This window comes from Lemur catta, chromosome 15 (genome assembly GCF_020740605.2).
Source record: "Lemur catta isolate mLemCat1 chromosome 15, mLemCat1.pri, whole genome shotgun sequence".
NCBI classification, from domain to species: domain Eukaryota; kingdom Metazoa; phylum Chordata; class Mammalia; order Primates; family Lemuridae; genus Lemur; species Lemur catta.
Window position 1 is genome coordinate 19553432 of NC_059142.1, and position 15358 is coordinate 19568789.

Below are 15358 nucleotides of genomic sequence, written 5' to 3' on the forward strand. Positions count from 1 at the left end.
GAGAGAACCCTGGATTCTTTAGCCCCTCCGTCCACAAAGCAAGCCAGGCAGCGGTCAGCAGCTTTTATTTAGACCAGACACACAAGTCAGACACCACCACCACCAATCATGACAGTACAACCTGTGAGCAAAACGGGCAAAAGCAGGGAACTGACTGGGACCAGTTGTCCACCATCTTTTAGTGTTGGCCTTGAGTACAGATTTAAAGAAAGCTAACGGAATACAAAGCACTGATGTGAAGAGACTTTATAAACGCACAGTGGGTATGTCATGCCCAGCTGTCACCCCACCTTTCTCCTGAGAAGATTAAACTTATCAGGAAGGATGCAGTTATCCACTAGGGATCAGGCCTGAGATGTCAGACCTCAGAGTAAAGGACTTATGGCAGGTGGTCTCTAAAAATAAGGAAGACTAAGATTTGGATACAGGATGACTTAAAAAAAAAATCTCTTCTCCTGGGATGAGCTGTTTAAAACAAATAAAAATACTTTCTGGTTTGACCCATTTCTGAGTCATGCTATGGCTTGAACTGTAAGGAAAACAGTTCAAACCTCTTTTGCATAGCTTCCCCCCCCCCCCCCCCATAGAGGTGGGGACAAGAAAACATAGAATTTTTAATGAATATTAAAGAGGCATAACTTCAAATTTTAAAATGGCCCCAAACATCCCATTATTTATTTTGCTGATTGGTGACATGCCACAGGGAATCATGAGTCAAGGGTTTAGCCAGATGTGCTGTGGGTCAAATGACTCATGGACTTATCAAGCAGGCCGTGTTCTTGGAAGTCTATCCAGTGTCTGGTCTGGGCCTGCTGGTAGCAGTCCTGCAGTGGAACTTAGGCACGTAGTGAGGTATTTGGCACCACTTCCCTAGACCCCAGCCCACGCCCTCCGCCCACCCTCAGAGCCGATCAGCCTCTTCATCTCAGTGCCCTTGGAGGGGGAGGGTTTCACGGGCTCCTGCTACTGTCTTGCTCTTGTGTGTTGCTGCTGGTATGTTTCAAATGCTGCTGGAGACACGGGTTCGGAGCTGTTTTCCTTGTAGTAAGTCCAATAGGCAACTGCCCCATGGGCTTCTCCCCTGGGCCAGTGGTGGTTTCATTTTTTTTTTCTTTTCTCATACTTGTAGTAGGGGCTCCGCAACATGAAAAGCAGAAGTATGAAAGGGATGAGTAAGTAGGGGACATAGACAGTTACAAGGGTTAATCGTTCATGCAAAGTCTCAGGTCCTTTGAAACCACTGGCTTTGGAGAAATCCTCAAATAAAAGTGTGAAGAGAATTGGAAGTAAAGTTGTCATGGTGTGAACTGAGTAGATGATTGCAGGGGTTCGGATCCACTTGCAGCTTCCTGAAGTAGAGGAAAAGAAAAAGGTAAGGGCCAGAGGTCTGCTTGGGACTCCAAGGATGTCTATGACATTCTCTACCCTGTCTCTGCTTGCCTGCTCCCCTCAGTCAAACCTTTCTGTCCCGTTCTCTAAGTGGAAAGTCAGAACAAATGGAAAAGTGGATGTTACACTGCTCAACGTGCAAACTTACATGACAGCTGGGACCCCAGCTGACTGCCAAAGGACCAAGGGTGGGGGCTGGAATATAATTCAGAAAAACTCTAGGCAGTAAAACTGCCATTACCAGTTAGACCTAAATCCCTGTCCTACAGCATCTGTGCATGAAATAATTACATACAGGTGACAAGATCAAGAGGCGGACTCTGACTCTGGGGGACTCCAGTGGGAGATAAGCATTTTCAGCTGTACTAGGTTAGGTACCAAATACACAGGTATGGCCAGGCCACCTTTTTAATAAAAGCATTAATTATATGAGAACATTGTAAGAATAAATTTTAAATGAGAAGTTAAGCCCTTTATGGATTAGCTGGATGCTACTGCTTATAAGTCAGTATGATACTATCCAAAGTAGAAAAATAAAAACCAATGATAAATTCTGTGGGGGAAAAAAACCAAAAGGGAACAAGCTCATCCTTTAAGTGGCCTCAGGTGTTACGTGTGTGAGAGAGATTTCTAGATAACTGAAGCAGCCATGCAGCCCACAGTCAATCTAGGCCACATTAATGTCCCCGTTACAGGATCTGGCTATTTCCCTAGATCCGATGGCACCCTCATACAAACTATGGGACCACTCCCCTCTCCTTGGAGATACTTTTCCAAAAGATTTCTGAGCAAAAATGGGACCTCCCCACCATTTACCAACCTTTGAAGAAGGCATACGTCGCAAAGGGAAAGAAAGGCAGCTGAAACACAAGCTCGCAGAACAAGAAGGACTTAAACCACACCGGGGGATCCTGTAGCAGAGGGTCTTTGAACTCCTTGGCGTACCACTTCAGCAGGTTTCTAAGCTAGAAAAAGACAATGATCATGATGAATTACAGCCACCTGGCCCTGGAGAGGCTCAGCTCCAACTCATTTGAAGACACTGGATGAGTCCATCGTTACTTAGCCCCCTTGGCAGATGGCACACCCAGCTTGCTTTGGTGACATGGCCTAGACACAGTCATTTAGTAAAACCTTACTAGCCCTAATGCAAATGCTACCTTTTCTGAAGTTTCCCTCAACTCTTCTAGCTCCTCCGTTGTGCTACCCAGCATTTGTTCATAGCCCCGTGACCACACATATCCAGGAGTTAAGACACATATCCACTGTCATGAACCAACAATACATACCTGGCACTTCGTAGGCACTCAGGATGTTCACGGAATGGACAAACGTGACATTTCTGCCAACAATATCATTCTTTGTTTTAAAAAAAAGGGAAAACCATCCTGACATTTTTCCTTTCACAACATACATCATACACCAAAGGCCAGATTCCCTCGAATACAGAAATGAAATGAATTTCCCTCTCCTTTTTTGTGGGGGGAGGTGGTGATGGAAAGGGAGGTAAATCTAACCTCTGTGGAGATACAACTTTTGATGCTTTATTAAGCCAGTATCGCAAGTAAGTTCCTTATCATTCTTACTTCCCCTAATTCTAAATTTTTTCTTTGAGAAGACCAATAGGATATTAGTGCAAGAACAAAGTCTGCCCCAACCCACAAACTAAACATCTTGTAGGCTGTGCAAGTCTTGAGAGTTAGCGGTCTCTGTTTTAGCTTGGGCCCCACCCTTATAATCCTCCTGTCGAATACAAAGATGCAGATCCGTGTTGACGTGGCTACAGGCAGAGACTGAGGCTGCCCGTTTTCTGCTTTTATAGGAGCCCAGCGGCTCGGGCTCTCAGCTTTATGTGGACTACTGAAAGTCTGTCGCATTTAACCTTCTGGAGGTGGCCTTGTCCCAACACACATGCCTTCAAAGCCAAGTAGGTCTTGATGTTATGATGAATAAAGGCAACTCCAGGGTAAGAATTTGTCTCACCATGGAAAATCCAAGGACATTTTTCCTGTTAATTTTTAACCAAAAGATAAAGGCTCACTGTTGTGAAATAGAAGCCTCACCACAGCAAGTGAGCTTTAAGCAAATAGCCAGAAACAAACATTCTGTTGGCATAACATTAATTTCAGAAAGGCTCTGGCTAGATAACCGATTTATTGACCAATCTCTAATTTATATTTGATTTGAAATGAAAATTCATGGCAATACCATTTGCTTACTTCTGAGGACAGTAACATGGTGGGAAATACTCGTAAAGGTTAAGTACTGTCCCTCTCCAGGGCTCTATATCCTTGTCTGGAAAATGAGCAACTTGGACTAAACTTTTTTTTTTTTTTTAAGATCCTTTTTTTGTTTTTAGATTACTTTTAAAAATACTGGAGGAAACCACCTGTTCTAAAAGATTTACCGTAGAATTTAAAAGGCATTCTGGTCCATTTGAACTTCATTTCCTATTTAATTTGTATAGAATCTCTCAGATTCACCTACTTCATAAACTGAGGCAGACTTACACAGTGCTATAATTTCTAAGGGCTGCAGAATGAGATTAGCAAAAAAAAAAAAAAAAAAAAAAAAAAAATCAAAAATAATCTAATCAGCCAGCTCTCATAATCAGTTAGGACCCAATCACTTGCCCACAGTTATATACCAGCTACCTAATGCGAGGAGGCGGCCCAGGCCCCCAGGAGAGTGGGGAGGAGTGTGGGACCTGGGGCAGAGTGCCTGCTCTGGCAAAGCCTTTAATCTTTCTACACTAGCTTCCCCATCTATACAGTAGGGCCAGTAATAGTGCTCACCCCACTGTTGTAATATACAATGAGCTAACACAGATAGTCTTTAGAACCATGGCAATAAGATTATTTAAACATAATACTGGAAGATGTTCCAGTTTAATCCCATTAAAATCACAGCATGTATTTGACCATTAATAATTCCTTAAGATTCTCCAAAAAGATATTATTAATAAAACCGTTTCCATTTATACCTGACTCATATTTGACTCAACTCACCATTGTTATCCATTAAGAGATTCACCTGGCCTGCACACTGGCTTTCTAAACCAGAGGTTGCCACTGAACAACCTTGCACTTTGCTAATTTAGACTGAGAACACGGACTGATTTCAGATCCAGATACATGCTCACCTGCTTTTCCTTAGATTAACAGAAGCAATGTTACCCAGCTGCAAATGATAACACAAAATGCTTCTCATCCTTTCCTTCCTATGTTCTAATCCAAAATAAATTATTTTACTGTTTAATAATAGTTTTCCAAGTGTTGATTTGGTTCAAACCACAAAAAAATTCTAATTTGCAAATTTCAGCCCAACCATTTTGTGATCTCACATAGGCTTTTTTAGTTCTAGGGAAAAATTTCTTCTATTTAGGGAGGAAAAACAGATGTTAAATTTTGGTATTTTTCAAAGAGAATCTGAGAATAACTCCAGGCTTTTATTGTTATTTTCCCCATACGGAAGCAACAAAATCACCATTCCTTACCTCAATGCAGCAAGTGAATAGAGGCACAGGCCTTCCAGGCCAGGATGCCCCTGTGCTAAAGCCTTCTAACTCTAACTCTAACTCCTCTAACACTCTAACTCTCCAACTCTAACTCTCTCTCTCGCTCGCTCGCTCGCTTCGCCCGCTCGCCAGGTCCTGCCTGCATTGGCCTTTGGCCTTTTGCAGTAAGACAACATTAAAAAAAATTTTACCAAATCAAATTTATACATTTACATGGGGTCTTTATGATGCCGGGCACCTTTTCATTGTGTTCTGTGAGTGGTGAACAAGGGCTTGTGGGAGAATGGCACATTCAGAAAGGAGAAAGGAACCAGCGGCTGTTAGGTCTGGAAGGTCTGTATGGACTAACACACTAATTACCAAGTATTAAAGGGACCCATAACATCAGAGATTATAAACACGCAGCCTGAGTTTTTTTGGCCATATAGGTTTCAAAATCACAGATATGGCAATACTATAGTAGGTTCTCCTTTTTTTCAGGGAACCAGTGGTCAGCACGGAGCTGCAATGACCTCTTTAGAAAGGATATGCACTATCTGGCTTTGTGGCAGGCTGAATAATGGCCTCCAAAGATGTCCATGTCCTAATCCCTTGAACCTGTGACTCTATTTGGCAAAAGGGACTTTACAGATATGATTAAGTTAAGGATGTTAAGACGGGGAGATTTTCCTGGGTTATCTGGTGGGCCCTGAATGTATTACAAGCGTCCTTAGAAAAGTGAGGCATAAGGAGATTTGACCACAGAAGAGAAGGCGGTAATGTGACAACCTGAAGCAGAGACTGAAGTGATGCAGCCACAAGCCAAGGAACATTGACGGCCACCAGAAACTTGAAGAAGCAAGGAACAGATTTCCCCCTAGAAACCTGAAAAGGAACCAGGCCTGCTGACACCTTGATTCTAGCCCTGTAAGGTTCATTTCAAACTTCTCACTGCCAGAACTGTTAAAAGAGTGTCTGTGTTAAGTCACTCCATTTGTGGTAACTTATTACAGCAGCAATAGCAAACCAAAACACTCTGTACATATATTTGAATTTATAATTTAACCCAAATCTCTTATATAACTATAAGTCATATAAGACTTATAAGTTGGCTGGGCGCGGTGGCTCACACCTGTAATCCTAGCACTTTGGGAGGCCAAGGCAGGATCGCTGGACATCAGGAGTTCGAGACCAGCCTGAGCAAGAGCAAGACCCCCCCCCCCCCGTTTCTACTAAAAAAAAAGAAAGAAATTAGCTGGACAACTAAAAATATATAGAAAAAATTAGCCGGGCATGGTGGCGCATGCCTATAGTCCCAGCTACTCGGGAGGCTCAGGCAGTAGGATTGCTTGAGCCCAGGAGTTTGAGGCTGCTGTGAGCTAGGCTGATGCCTCGGCACTCTAGCCCAGGCAACAGAGTGACACTCTGTCTCAAAAAAAAATAAGACTTCTAAGTTGAGGCTATAGAGCCCTCACCTGCCCAAGACAACCAACCAGTTCTTGGAAGAACCAAGTCCCCAGGCTGCTATCCAATGCTCTTGCCACACACTACCCATGCTTTTCTAAAGGAAAAGGTCAGAGGTCTTCTCATTTATTCCTGGTTCTAGAAACAAACAAAAAGGAGACTTATGGGAGTGGGGGAAACATTCTTGAGCAGTGGTTCTCAACCTTTTTGGGAGGATTAGACCCCTGGAAAAGTCGATGGGAGCTACAGACTCTCCTTTCAGGAAACACAAGGCATAAGCAACTTTTGCACACACTCTTTTGAGAGTTCATGATCCTCAGATTAAGCACGCTGTCCTGCAGAGAAAAAGCATTTAAGGAGAAAGAGAAAAAGCATTTAAGGAGAAAGAGAAAAAGCATTTAAGGAGAAACAGAGGCAAAATCAGATCTTTAGGTACACAAGTCAGTTTAGTCCACAGTTCTGCAGACAGGTTGGAGAGACAGAACTGAAGACAGGAATTCCATGGAAGAAGGTTACAGTGTTCAGAAAAGAAAAAACAAAAAAACAAAACAAAACAGGAGCTCTGAAGGGGAAAAAAAGGCCATTAAAACAAAGTTTAGGGTCAAGAATGCTCTCCCAGCAACCAGGAAGCAGCGCTATTCGCCTCAGGGGATCCTTCTTACTCGAACCAAATATTAAAAGTAATTTGAAAAGGTGTCATTAATTTACTCCTAAGCTTTTGAAGTTGCTGAATCCTGATCTTGAAGCAGTGACAATGTGTGAAGGCCCAAACTACACCAATCAAGGTGCTAAACTTTTAGACGGGCCTAATTCTACTCGGATTTTTTTCTTTGGGATTAGACTAGTATTTTATAGCCCTTCCGAAGAACACAAATTTAAAACAAATCCAACACGTGATTTTAGACACTGGCTACTTCCCTCCAACACTGACAACTGACCAGAGACGGAATCGTGGGAGCCTTAAACATACCCAGGGAAGAAATAAAGGCAACAAAGCATTTGTCCTTGCAGCTTCGGAGAAGAGTCTGGGATAAAGAAAAAGCCCGAGGAAGACGTCCAGCTGAAGTTAGGTAAGGAGTGGGTGGGAGAATGGGAAGGGCCCAAGGAAGGCGGGAGGGGACAGGGGGCAGAACTGGACCCCTGGACGGACGGGGAGGGGGAGGGCCTGCGGGACGCCGGGGCGCGACCGCACGTGCGGACGGGCCTCAGACTGACGGCCCCGCGGGCCGGGACAGACCGGGCGCCCCTCACCTCGTCCGGGTAGAGTTCGCGCGGCAGCACCGCCTGCAGGTCCATGAACAGGGTGATGGGGATGTGGCTGAGGAAGTAGACGCCCAGCAGCAACTCCACGCAACGCCTGGCGCCCGGAACCCCCATCGTCGGTCGGCTGGGCCTGGACCCGCTGGTGTAGGAAGAGGCCCCGCTGCGCGCTCTGTCTCGGGTCCGGCGCCTCGGCCGCCGCCCCGCCCCCGTGAGGCTACGCAGGCCTCTCCCATTGGCTGACGGGGAGGCTGGGGCGCGTGAGCAGGGGGCGGGGCTCCCCGCAGGGCGCGCCCATTGGCTCGTCTGAGTGTAGCGCGTAGAGAAGGCGCCCCACAAACTGTTTCCATTGGCCGCCGGGCGTGCCGCGTGGGCTGGGGCTCAGCCACGTCAGATAGTGAGCGTGCGCGGCGTGCTGATCCCGGATGCTGGAAGGCGCGCGAGGGTCCGGCGTGTACGCGGGGCGCGTGGTGCCTTGGACTCCGGGCAGCTGCTGGCGGTGGTCGCTTTCGCCTGTGACTGCATTCACTCACTCTGTTCGCGTAGTATGGACCGGCGCCCGCTAGTGCTGGGCCGTGGCGCTCCCAGCGCAGGGGGTGGGGCCGCAGAGCGGGGCCGGCAGACGAGGCTTTGCGGTGCGCGGGATCCCGGCGTGGCTGGGGTGGGGGCCTCATTTAAAGGAACAGAGGAGACGGACTCGAGCGATGTAGTAGGAGGTACAGTGACAGGACTTGGTGATTGGCGTGGAGAATGAGGGGGATCAAGATTCGTTTACGCATTCAGCAGATACTGATCTTCCACTCTCCGCTGGGCCCGGGTCTGGACTGGAGCAGGATAGATGGGGCTGTCGTTTGCTGCGAAGAGGGGAAGTGAGTACAGGTGAAGGTAATTCGGTTTTGGCCATGCTGACACTGAGCAGTCTGCAGCATGAGTGGAGGCAGCTGGTAGATCTTGGGTGAACCTGTCTGGACGTGCAGATTTGTGAGGCATCAGCGTTTGATGGAGAACAAGGCCTGGAAGAGATCCTAGACGGGCTCCAGCCGCAGGAGTCAATGGGAAGAGGGGACTGAGATAGCGATGGACAAGCAAGAGTGTGATGTCACGGGGAAGGAGGGAGGGTAAGGCCTGCCAGGTGCCCCTGTGGAGAACACGTGTGGTGTGGTGGGGGCAGGAGCCAGGTAAGAGCAGGGCAAGGAGTAAGAAAGTGGGGAAATGGAGGCGAGGAATGTAGACATCTGGTCACGAAGGGAGGAGAGACGAGGGACAGTTGCTGAAGGGAGATGTACTCAAGAGAGGGTGTATTTGTCTTTCATTTGAGAGACGTGAGCTTGTTTAGATTCTGTTTGAAGTGTCTGGACACGGGGAGAGGTTGTCCATACAGTAGGAAGAGAGCAAGAAATGTGGCTCAAGGCCCTTGAGGTGGAGGGAGTGGAAGGATTGGGGTTAGGTCTGAGTAGGTCTGTGCTCTCTTGGGTGGGCACCAGGGAACTGGGACAGGGGAGTTGCTGGCAGTGTTGAGGGCCCAGTTGAGGTGGGTGACCACTGATCTCCTAGGCTGTGTGCTTTTCTCTAGTGTGGCGTCTGCTCAGAAAAAGGTGGTTGGAGTCATCCAGAGTTGGGATTCAGAAAGAGAAAGGTGATTTTGAGGCGTTGAACAAGAGAGTGGATGAAGTGGAGGTATCGCACAGTTCCCACTGGGCAGGGAGAGATGTGAGGCCAGAGGCAGGCAGGGAGAAAGTGGAGAAGTGAGCGGATGAGAGGCCCTGCTGAGGAAGACGTGCTAATGCGATGGGAGTCTCTGGACCAGTGGGCTGAGAGGGTGGGAGATCATGCCAGGGGGTGCAATGTCTGAGTTCCTGGTGTCAGGAAGGGGTTCTTCCCATAGGAGGGTGTGGCTGAAATGGAGCGGAGAGGAAGAGGGGAAGGTCTTTGGGGATGAGGTCAAGGGATGGAGCCCGAAGGCCACCTAGGATGGTGGTGGCGATCAGGTGGTGAGGAGGCTGGTGTATAAGGGCAGTTACCAGGAGGAAGGTGGACACAGGTTGAGGGGGGAGGGGAAACGGTGTGGACATGGCCTTGGGGAGCAGGGAGGCTGGTGACCCTCACCCTAACCCTGATGAATGTGGGAAAGCGAGCAGCCTGTGCTGGAGAGGGCTGTGAGGAAGCTGACTTCTAGAGAGAGCCAGGTGCCACTTACTGCAGGAGGTAACGGCTGAGGGTGTGGAAGGGTTTGGCTGGGGAGGAGGGGATGTCTACCAGAGGAGAACAATCAGAGCTGCATGGAAGGAGACAGCAGGAGAGGGGTGTGGAGGTTCCTTGGTGGGTGAGGAGCAAGGGATGAACAGCATGGGTGGCTGAGCATTGTGAAAACAGCAAGTTCTGATGTCTCCTGGGTTTCTCAGGTCGGCCTTGCCCAGGACCCCAGTGCTGCAGCCAGAGTGAGGGAGAGATGTGCAGTGCTGTTCCTCCTGCTCCAAGTGCTCCAAGGGGGGAACTGTGCTAGGGGAGAGAACTGTGTTCCCTGTACGAGGGGCTCAGGCAGGGAGGACTCAGAACTAGCTGCTGCTTTTTTTTCCAGAAAAAACAAGCTGATGCCTGGGGAACCTTAGGTCACCTGAGGAAAGAGAGGGTTTGTTTCACAATGTAAAGCTTTAAGGCAAGTTGCTCCTTTCCAGCCTGTCCTCCAGCCTCCAGGTTTACGTACAGTAGTCCCTCCTTATCCACGGTTTCACTTACCCATGCTCCCGAAATATTCAATGGAAATGCCTAGAAATAAACAATTCATAAGTTTTAAATTGTACACCATCCTGCCCTGTCCTGCCCAGGATGTGAACTGTCCTTTGTCCAGCATGTTCACACTGTCCCCACTCCCCACCCATTAGTCACTTAGTAGCCATCTCCGTTATCAGATGGACCATCCAGGTATCAGTGCTTGTGCTCAAGTAACCCCAATTTTACTTAGTCATGGCCCCAAAGCACAAGAGTAGTGAGATGGCAATTCAGATATGCCAAGCAGAAGCCATAAAGTGCTTCCTTTAAGTGAAAAGGTGAAAGTTCTCAACTTAGTAAAGAGAAAAGAATGCTGAGGTTGCTAAGATCTACAGTACAAGGTATTTTGAGAGACCACATTCACATACCATTTATTACAGTATATTGTTAGAATTGTTCTATTTTATCATTGTTAATCTCTTCCTGTGCCTAATTTCTAAATTAAACCTTGTCATAGGTATGTACGTATAGGAAAAAACAGTATATATAGGGTTCAGTACTGTCCTTGGTTTCAGGCATCCACCGGGTCTCAGAATGCATTCTTCATGGATACAGGGGACTACTGTATATAGCTCTCCTCCATTCCCTGTCTCCAAACCATTCACCTGAAAAAGAATATGAAGGGCTGGGAGGGCCCTTATAAATAATTTAGGGCCTAACACTTCCTGAAGAAACTGAGGCATGGAGAGGTATACGTCCCAGGTCACAAAATGAGTGACAAGGCAGGGACTAGTACCCTGGTGTCCTGGCTCTTACAGGGGTCTGAATGGTGTTTATTTCAGGTCCCCTATCCCTAGGGCAGAGCTGTGTCCTCCCTGATAAGGTCCCCGAGCCCCTCCAGACCAGGCCCAGGGCCAGAAGAGGCCTGGCCAGAATGGCCCACTCTGTTCACAGCTGTACCCGTGCAGAGGGCCTGGCAACAGTGTGCCCCACCTTCCAGCACCCAGAGTGGCTCTACGGCCGTGGGGTACAGATCCTTGGAGAGCTCTTGATAACTGCTTGCTGGGGGGAGGGAACATGCCTGTAATCCTAGCCCTCTGGGAGGCCGAGGCGGGTGGATCGCTTGAGGTCAGGAGTTCGAGACCAGCCTGAGCGAGACCCCGTCTCTACTAAAAATAGAAATAAATTATCTAGACAACTAAAAATATATATAGAAAAAAATTAGCCGGGCATGGTGGCGCATGCCTGTAGTCCCAGCTACTGGGGAGGCTGAGGCAGTAGGATCGCTTAAGCCCAGGAGTTTGAGGTTGCTGTGAGCTAGGCTGACGCCACGGCACTCACTCTAGCCTGGGCAACAAAGTGAGACTCTGTCTCCAAAAAAAAACAAAACAAAAACCCTATATTTATAGTCAATTTTTTTAATATCCTAAAACGTACTTATGATGTAGAAAAAAGAATGAAAATAAACAAATAGATTGCCTATGATTAAACATCTATCCATTTCTGGGACAGCACTTTATGTATTTTGCATATATTTAAAATTATGGTAAAATATAAAATATACATAACATAAAAGTTGCCAGTTTAACCATTTCAAGTGTACAGTTCAGTGGCATTAAATACATTCACATTGTGCAAACATCACCACTATCTATCTCCAGAACTTTTTTATCTTCTCAGACTGAAAAGTCTGTACTCATTAACTCCTCACTTTCTCTCCTTCCTCCTCAGCCTCTGGTAACCACCATTCTACTTTCTGTCTCCATGGCTTTGACTATTCTAGGTACCTCATATAAGTAGAATCACACAATATTTGTTCTTTTGTGTCTGGCTTATCTCACTTAGCATAACGTCTTCAAGGTACATCCTTGATGTACATGTATGAGAATTTCCTTTTGTTTTGAGCCTGAATAATATCACATTGTGTGTATATATCACATTTATCCATTCATCCTTGATGAACATTTGGGTTGTTGCCACCTTTTGGCTATTGTGAATAATGCTGCTATGAACACTGGTGTACAAATATCTGTTCACATCATTGCTTTCAATTTTTTTTTTTAGAGACAAGGTCTTGCTCTGTCACCCAGGCTAGAGTGCAATGGTCTGATCATAGCTCACTGCAACCTTGAACTCCTGGGTGCAAGTGATCCTTCCACCTCAACCTCCCAAGTCACTGGGACTACTGGCGCACACCACCGGGCCTGGCTAATTTTATTTATTTTTTATAGAGACAGGGTCTCACTACATTGCCCAGGCCGGTCTTCAACTCCTGGCCTCATGAAATCTTTCTGCCTTGCCCTCCCAAAATGCTGAGATTTACTGTGCCCAGCCTCAAGTCCTTATATATATACCCAGAGTGGAATTTGCTCCATCATTTTTGAGGAACTGGCATAGTGTTTTCCATAGCGTCTGCACCATTTTACATTCCTACCAGCAATGTACAAGGGTTCCAATTTCTCCACTTCCTTGCCAATATTTCTATAATATTTTCTGATAATTTTTAATCATTTGCTTTAAATATATATTTTGCCAGAACTTTGTAGCTGCAGATTCAGGATAATTCTAATTATGCAAAATGTCTACCATATAAACTAATTGGAAAGTCCTCACTGGCAAACCAAGCAGTCAAAACAGATTCACCTTCTGTTGGAAGAAGTTTGTGTTCATTTTATACATGTTTCCACAAAAACCATCTTCACTTCTCAATTTTAAGACAAGCACAGCTGTGCCATGAATTTGCTGCCTGGAAGAAAGAAAATACTGCCAGTCTCTATTTTTCCTAATGCTCTCTTCGCTTTACTTTCCAGGGGTTCTCTCAGGATTGATGGATTATCAAGTAGTGAGATGAGAGAGGTGAAGTCTTTATAAACAAAAACTGTTTCAAATTTTCCCTTTAGTTGGCAACCCAGGAACATTGTGCCGCATTAATATCTGAGATGTACAAGAAGTACATATTTCTTTTGTAAGTGGGAGAATGATGACGAGGGAAGGGAGGAGGAAATCCTGAAGGGAAAAAGAATGGGGATGGAGGAAAAAAGATAGCGATGTTAACTCTCTTAAGAACCTATGTGCCCACGTACCTCCTGGAGAGTCTTCATTTATCCTCAGGGGTGTGCGTATCCCAGTTCAAAGAATGCTGCTGTAATTTATCACCCCCATCCCCAAACAAGACATTATTATTTTACATAGTCTGTGATGCTTAATTTTCCCCACATTCTCACCAATTTCTTTGTTTACTATTCTTGCACTAGAGATCTGCTTTTAGTTATTTTCTTTTTTTCAAAGTAAAGTAATTCCCCTTTAGAATTGCCTTTGGTGAAGCTCTGTTGACAGTAAACTAAACTTTTCTGAAAATATCCCGAAAGTTGTCTTAATTTCAAAATTCATGCAAATTTTACATTCTATTCTTTAATATACTTTTTAATATAAAATATTTAAGTCACATACCATAGAGGGAAAACAAAATAAAAATTCCAAACCTTATGAGCCATCACAAGAGATTTTCTTCTGGGTTCTTAAGCTGCACACACATTGCAGATGATTACAACCCTTACTTATCTGTCCATACTGACTCTATTGGCCTAAGGAATTCCACATTTTTGCAATTCCCAACAATAAAGAAATAAGGCACAAATCCCCTTTGTTTGGTAATAAGCAGGTCAATATATTTTCTCTAATATTTATCTGTGAAGAATTTTAGTTTCAAAATGTTCTATGTGCAAACTCATAGATATAAATGATGTAATTGTAAATGATGAAAGCTGGTCTTATTTAAGCATTATTGATATTAATAAGACTTCCTTATAAGCAATTCTTGCTTAGTAAGTATTCAAAATTTTATTGAATGAATAAACTAATAAATGTGTATGTATTAATTTATATGTGCTAGAACAGTCTTCTCTCCCATGCCAGGAAAAAAAAAATCCATTCATTTTTGCCAAATAAAGAAAAGATAGGGAGAAGTACATGCCATCTCCAAGCTCAAGAGTCGTGTTGCTTTATCTGGCCTCAGGCAAAGTATTCTGAAGTTAGGCAGTCTCATTTCAGGCCTTGATTCCACCACTGAGCTGGGACTTCCTTAGCTGGAAGTGCCTTTGGGCTGCTAAGGATATGAGGCAGAAAGGAAGAGCAGGGAGGGAGTCAAGTCCCTCACCAGTCTACTTCATACAGAACAATCTACTTTTATTTAATATATCAGACTCTAATAGATTGGAGTAAGATTTCACATGAAGATCGGGTTCTTTGCTTCAAAAGAAAAAAAGTTTGAAAACCACTGGATTAGGGACTCTAAGGTCTGAAAAGACTTCCATATTTTAACTTATTAATAATTTATTTTTTACAGGGGAAATTGCCCCTTTTTAACATTTTTTAATTTTTCTTAAGTGATAGGGTCTTGCTTTGTCACCCAGGCTGGAGTACAGTGGCTCGATCATAGCTCACTGTAACCTCGAATTTCTGGGTTCAAGTGATCCTCCAGCCTTAGCCTCCCAAGTAGCTAGGATTACAGGTGTGTGTCAGCATGCCTGGCTCATTTTTTTTTTGTAGAGGCGGGGTCTCACTGAGCTTCCCAGGCTGGTCTTGAACTCCTGGCCTCAAGCAATCTTCCCACATTGGCCTCTCAAAGTGCTGGGATTACAGACATGAGCCACTGTGCCAGGCCGATTAATTTATTTATTTGAGACAGGGTCTTGCTCTGTCTCCCAGGCTGGAGTGCAGTGGCATGACTACAGCCTTGAACTCCTGGGCTCAAGCAATCCTCCTGCCTCAGCCTCCTGAGAAGCTGGGACTACAGGGGAAAGCTACCAGAACTTGATATTGTATATATTTAAATCACGTCTTTGATATCAGTTAACTAAGTTTCAATATGTTTTTGTCAATCTAAAATTTCTTGGAAGCTTTAAAAAACAACTAATTTCCTCAAAGATCAAACTGGAAATATAAATAGGAAATATCTCAAAACTTTGCAAAGTCAGTATACAAGCTGTACTGAAGAGAGAAAACAAAGGAAAAAAAGTGAAATAAAACAGATGACACATC

At 45.2% G+C, this 15358-nt stretch overlaps 1 protein-coding gene across 2 annotated transcripts; it reads right to left on the reverse strand.

Moving 5' to 3' along the window:
* Nucleotides 1-49: 49 nt before the first annotated feature.
* TMEM97 (transmembrane protein 97) lies at nt 50-7853 on the reverse strand. Of its 2 annotated transcripts, none has more exons than XM_045525392.1 (3): nt 7601-7853; nt 2210-2349; nt 50-1349 (listed from the first exon to the last, which is right to left on the reverse strand). In XM_045525392.1, the coding sequence occupies exons 1-3, from the start codon at nt 7843-7845 to the stop codon at nt 1099-1101; spliced, it is 636 nt and encodes a 211-aa protein (XP_045381348.1). In that variant the 5' UTR covers nt 7846-7853; the 3' UTR covers nt 50-1098. The 2 variants fall into 2 exon arrangements, with proteins under 2 accessions (XP_045381348.1, XP_045381349.1); XM_045525393.1 differs by having other exon boundaries at nt 2210-2354; nt 7601-7805.
* Nucleotides 7854-15358: the final 7505 nt, after the last annotated feature.

Excerpts from the sequence above, each read along its gene's own strand:
- TMEM97 (XM_045525392.1), bottom strand. The coding sequence starts at position 7,845 with ATGGGAGAGGCCTGCGTAGCCTCACGGGGGCGGGGCGGCGGCCGAGGC. Across the intron at positions 2,350-7,600 it reads GCGAACTCTACCCGGACGAG|AAACCTGCTGAAGTGGTACG; the intron begins GTGAGGGGCGCC and ends TTTCTAGCTTAG. Across the intron at positions 1,350-2,209 it reads GACGTATGCCTTCTTCAAAG|GAAGCTGCAAGTGGATCCGA; the intron begins GTTGGTAAATGG and ends CCTCTACTTCAG.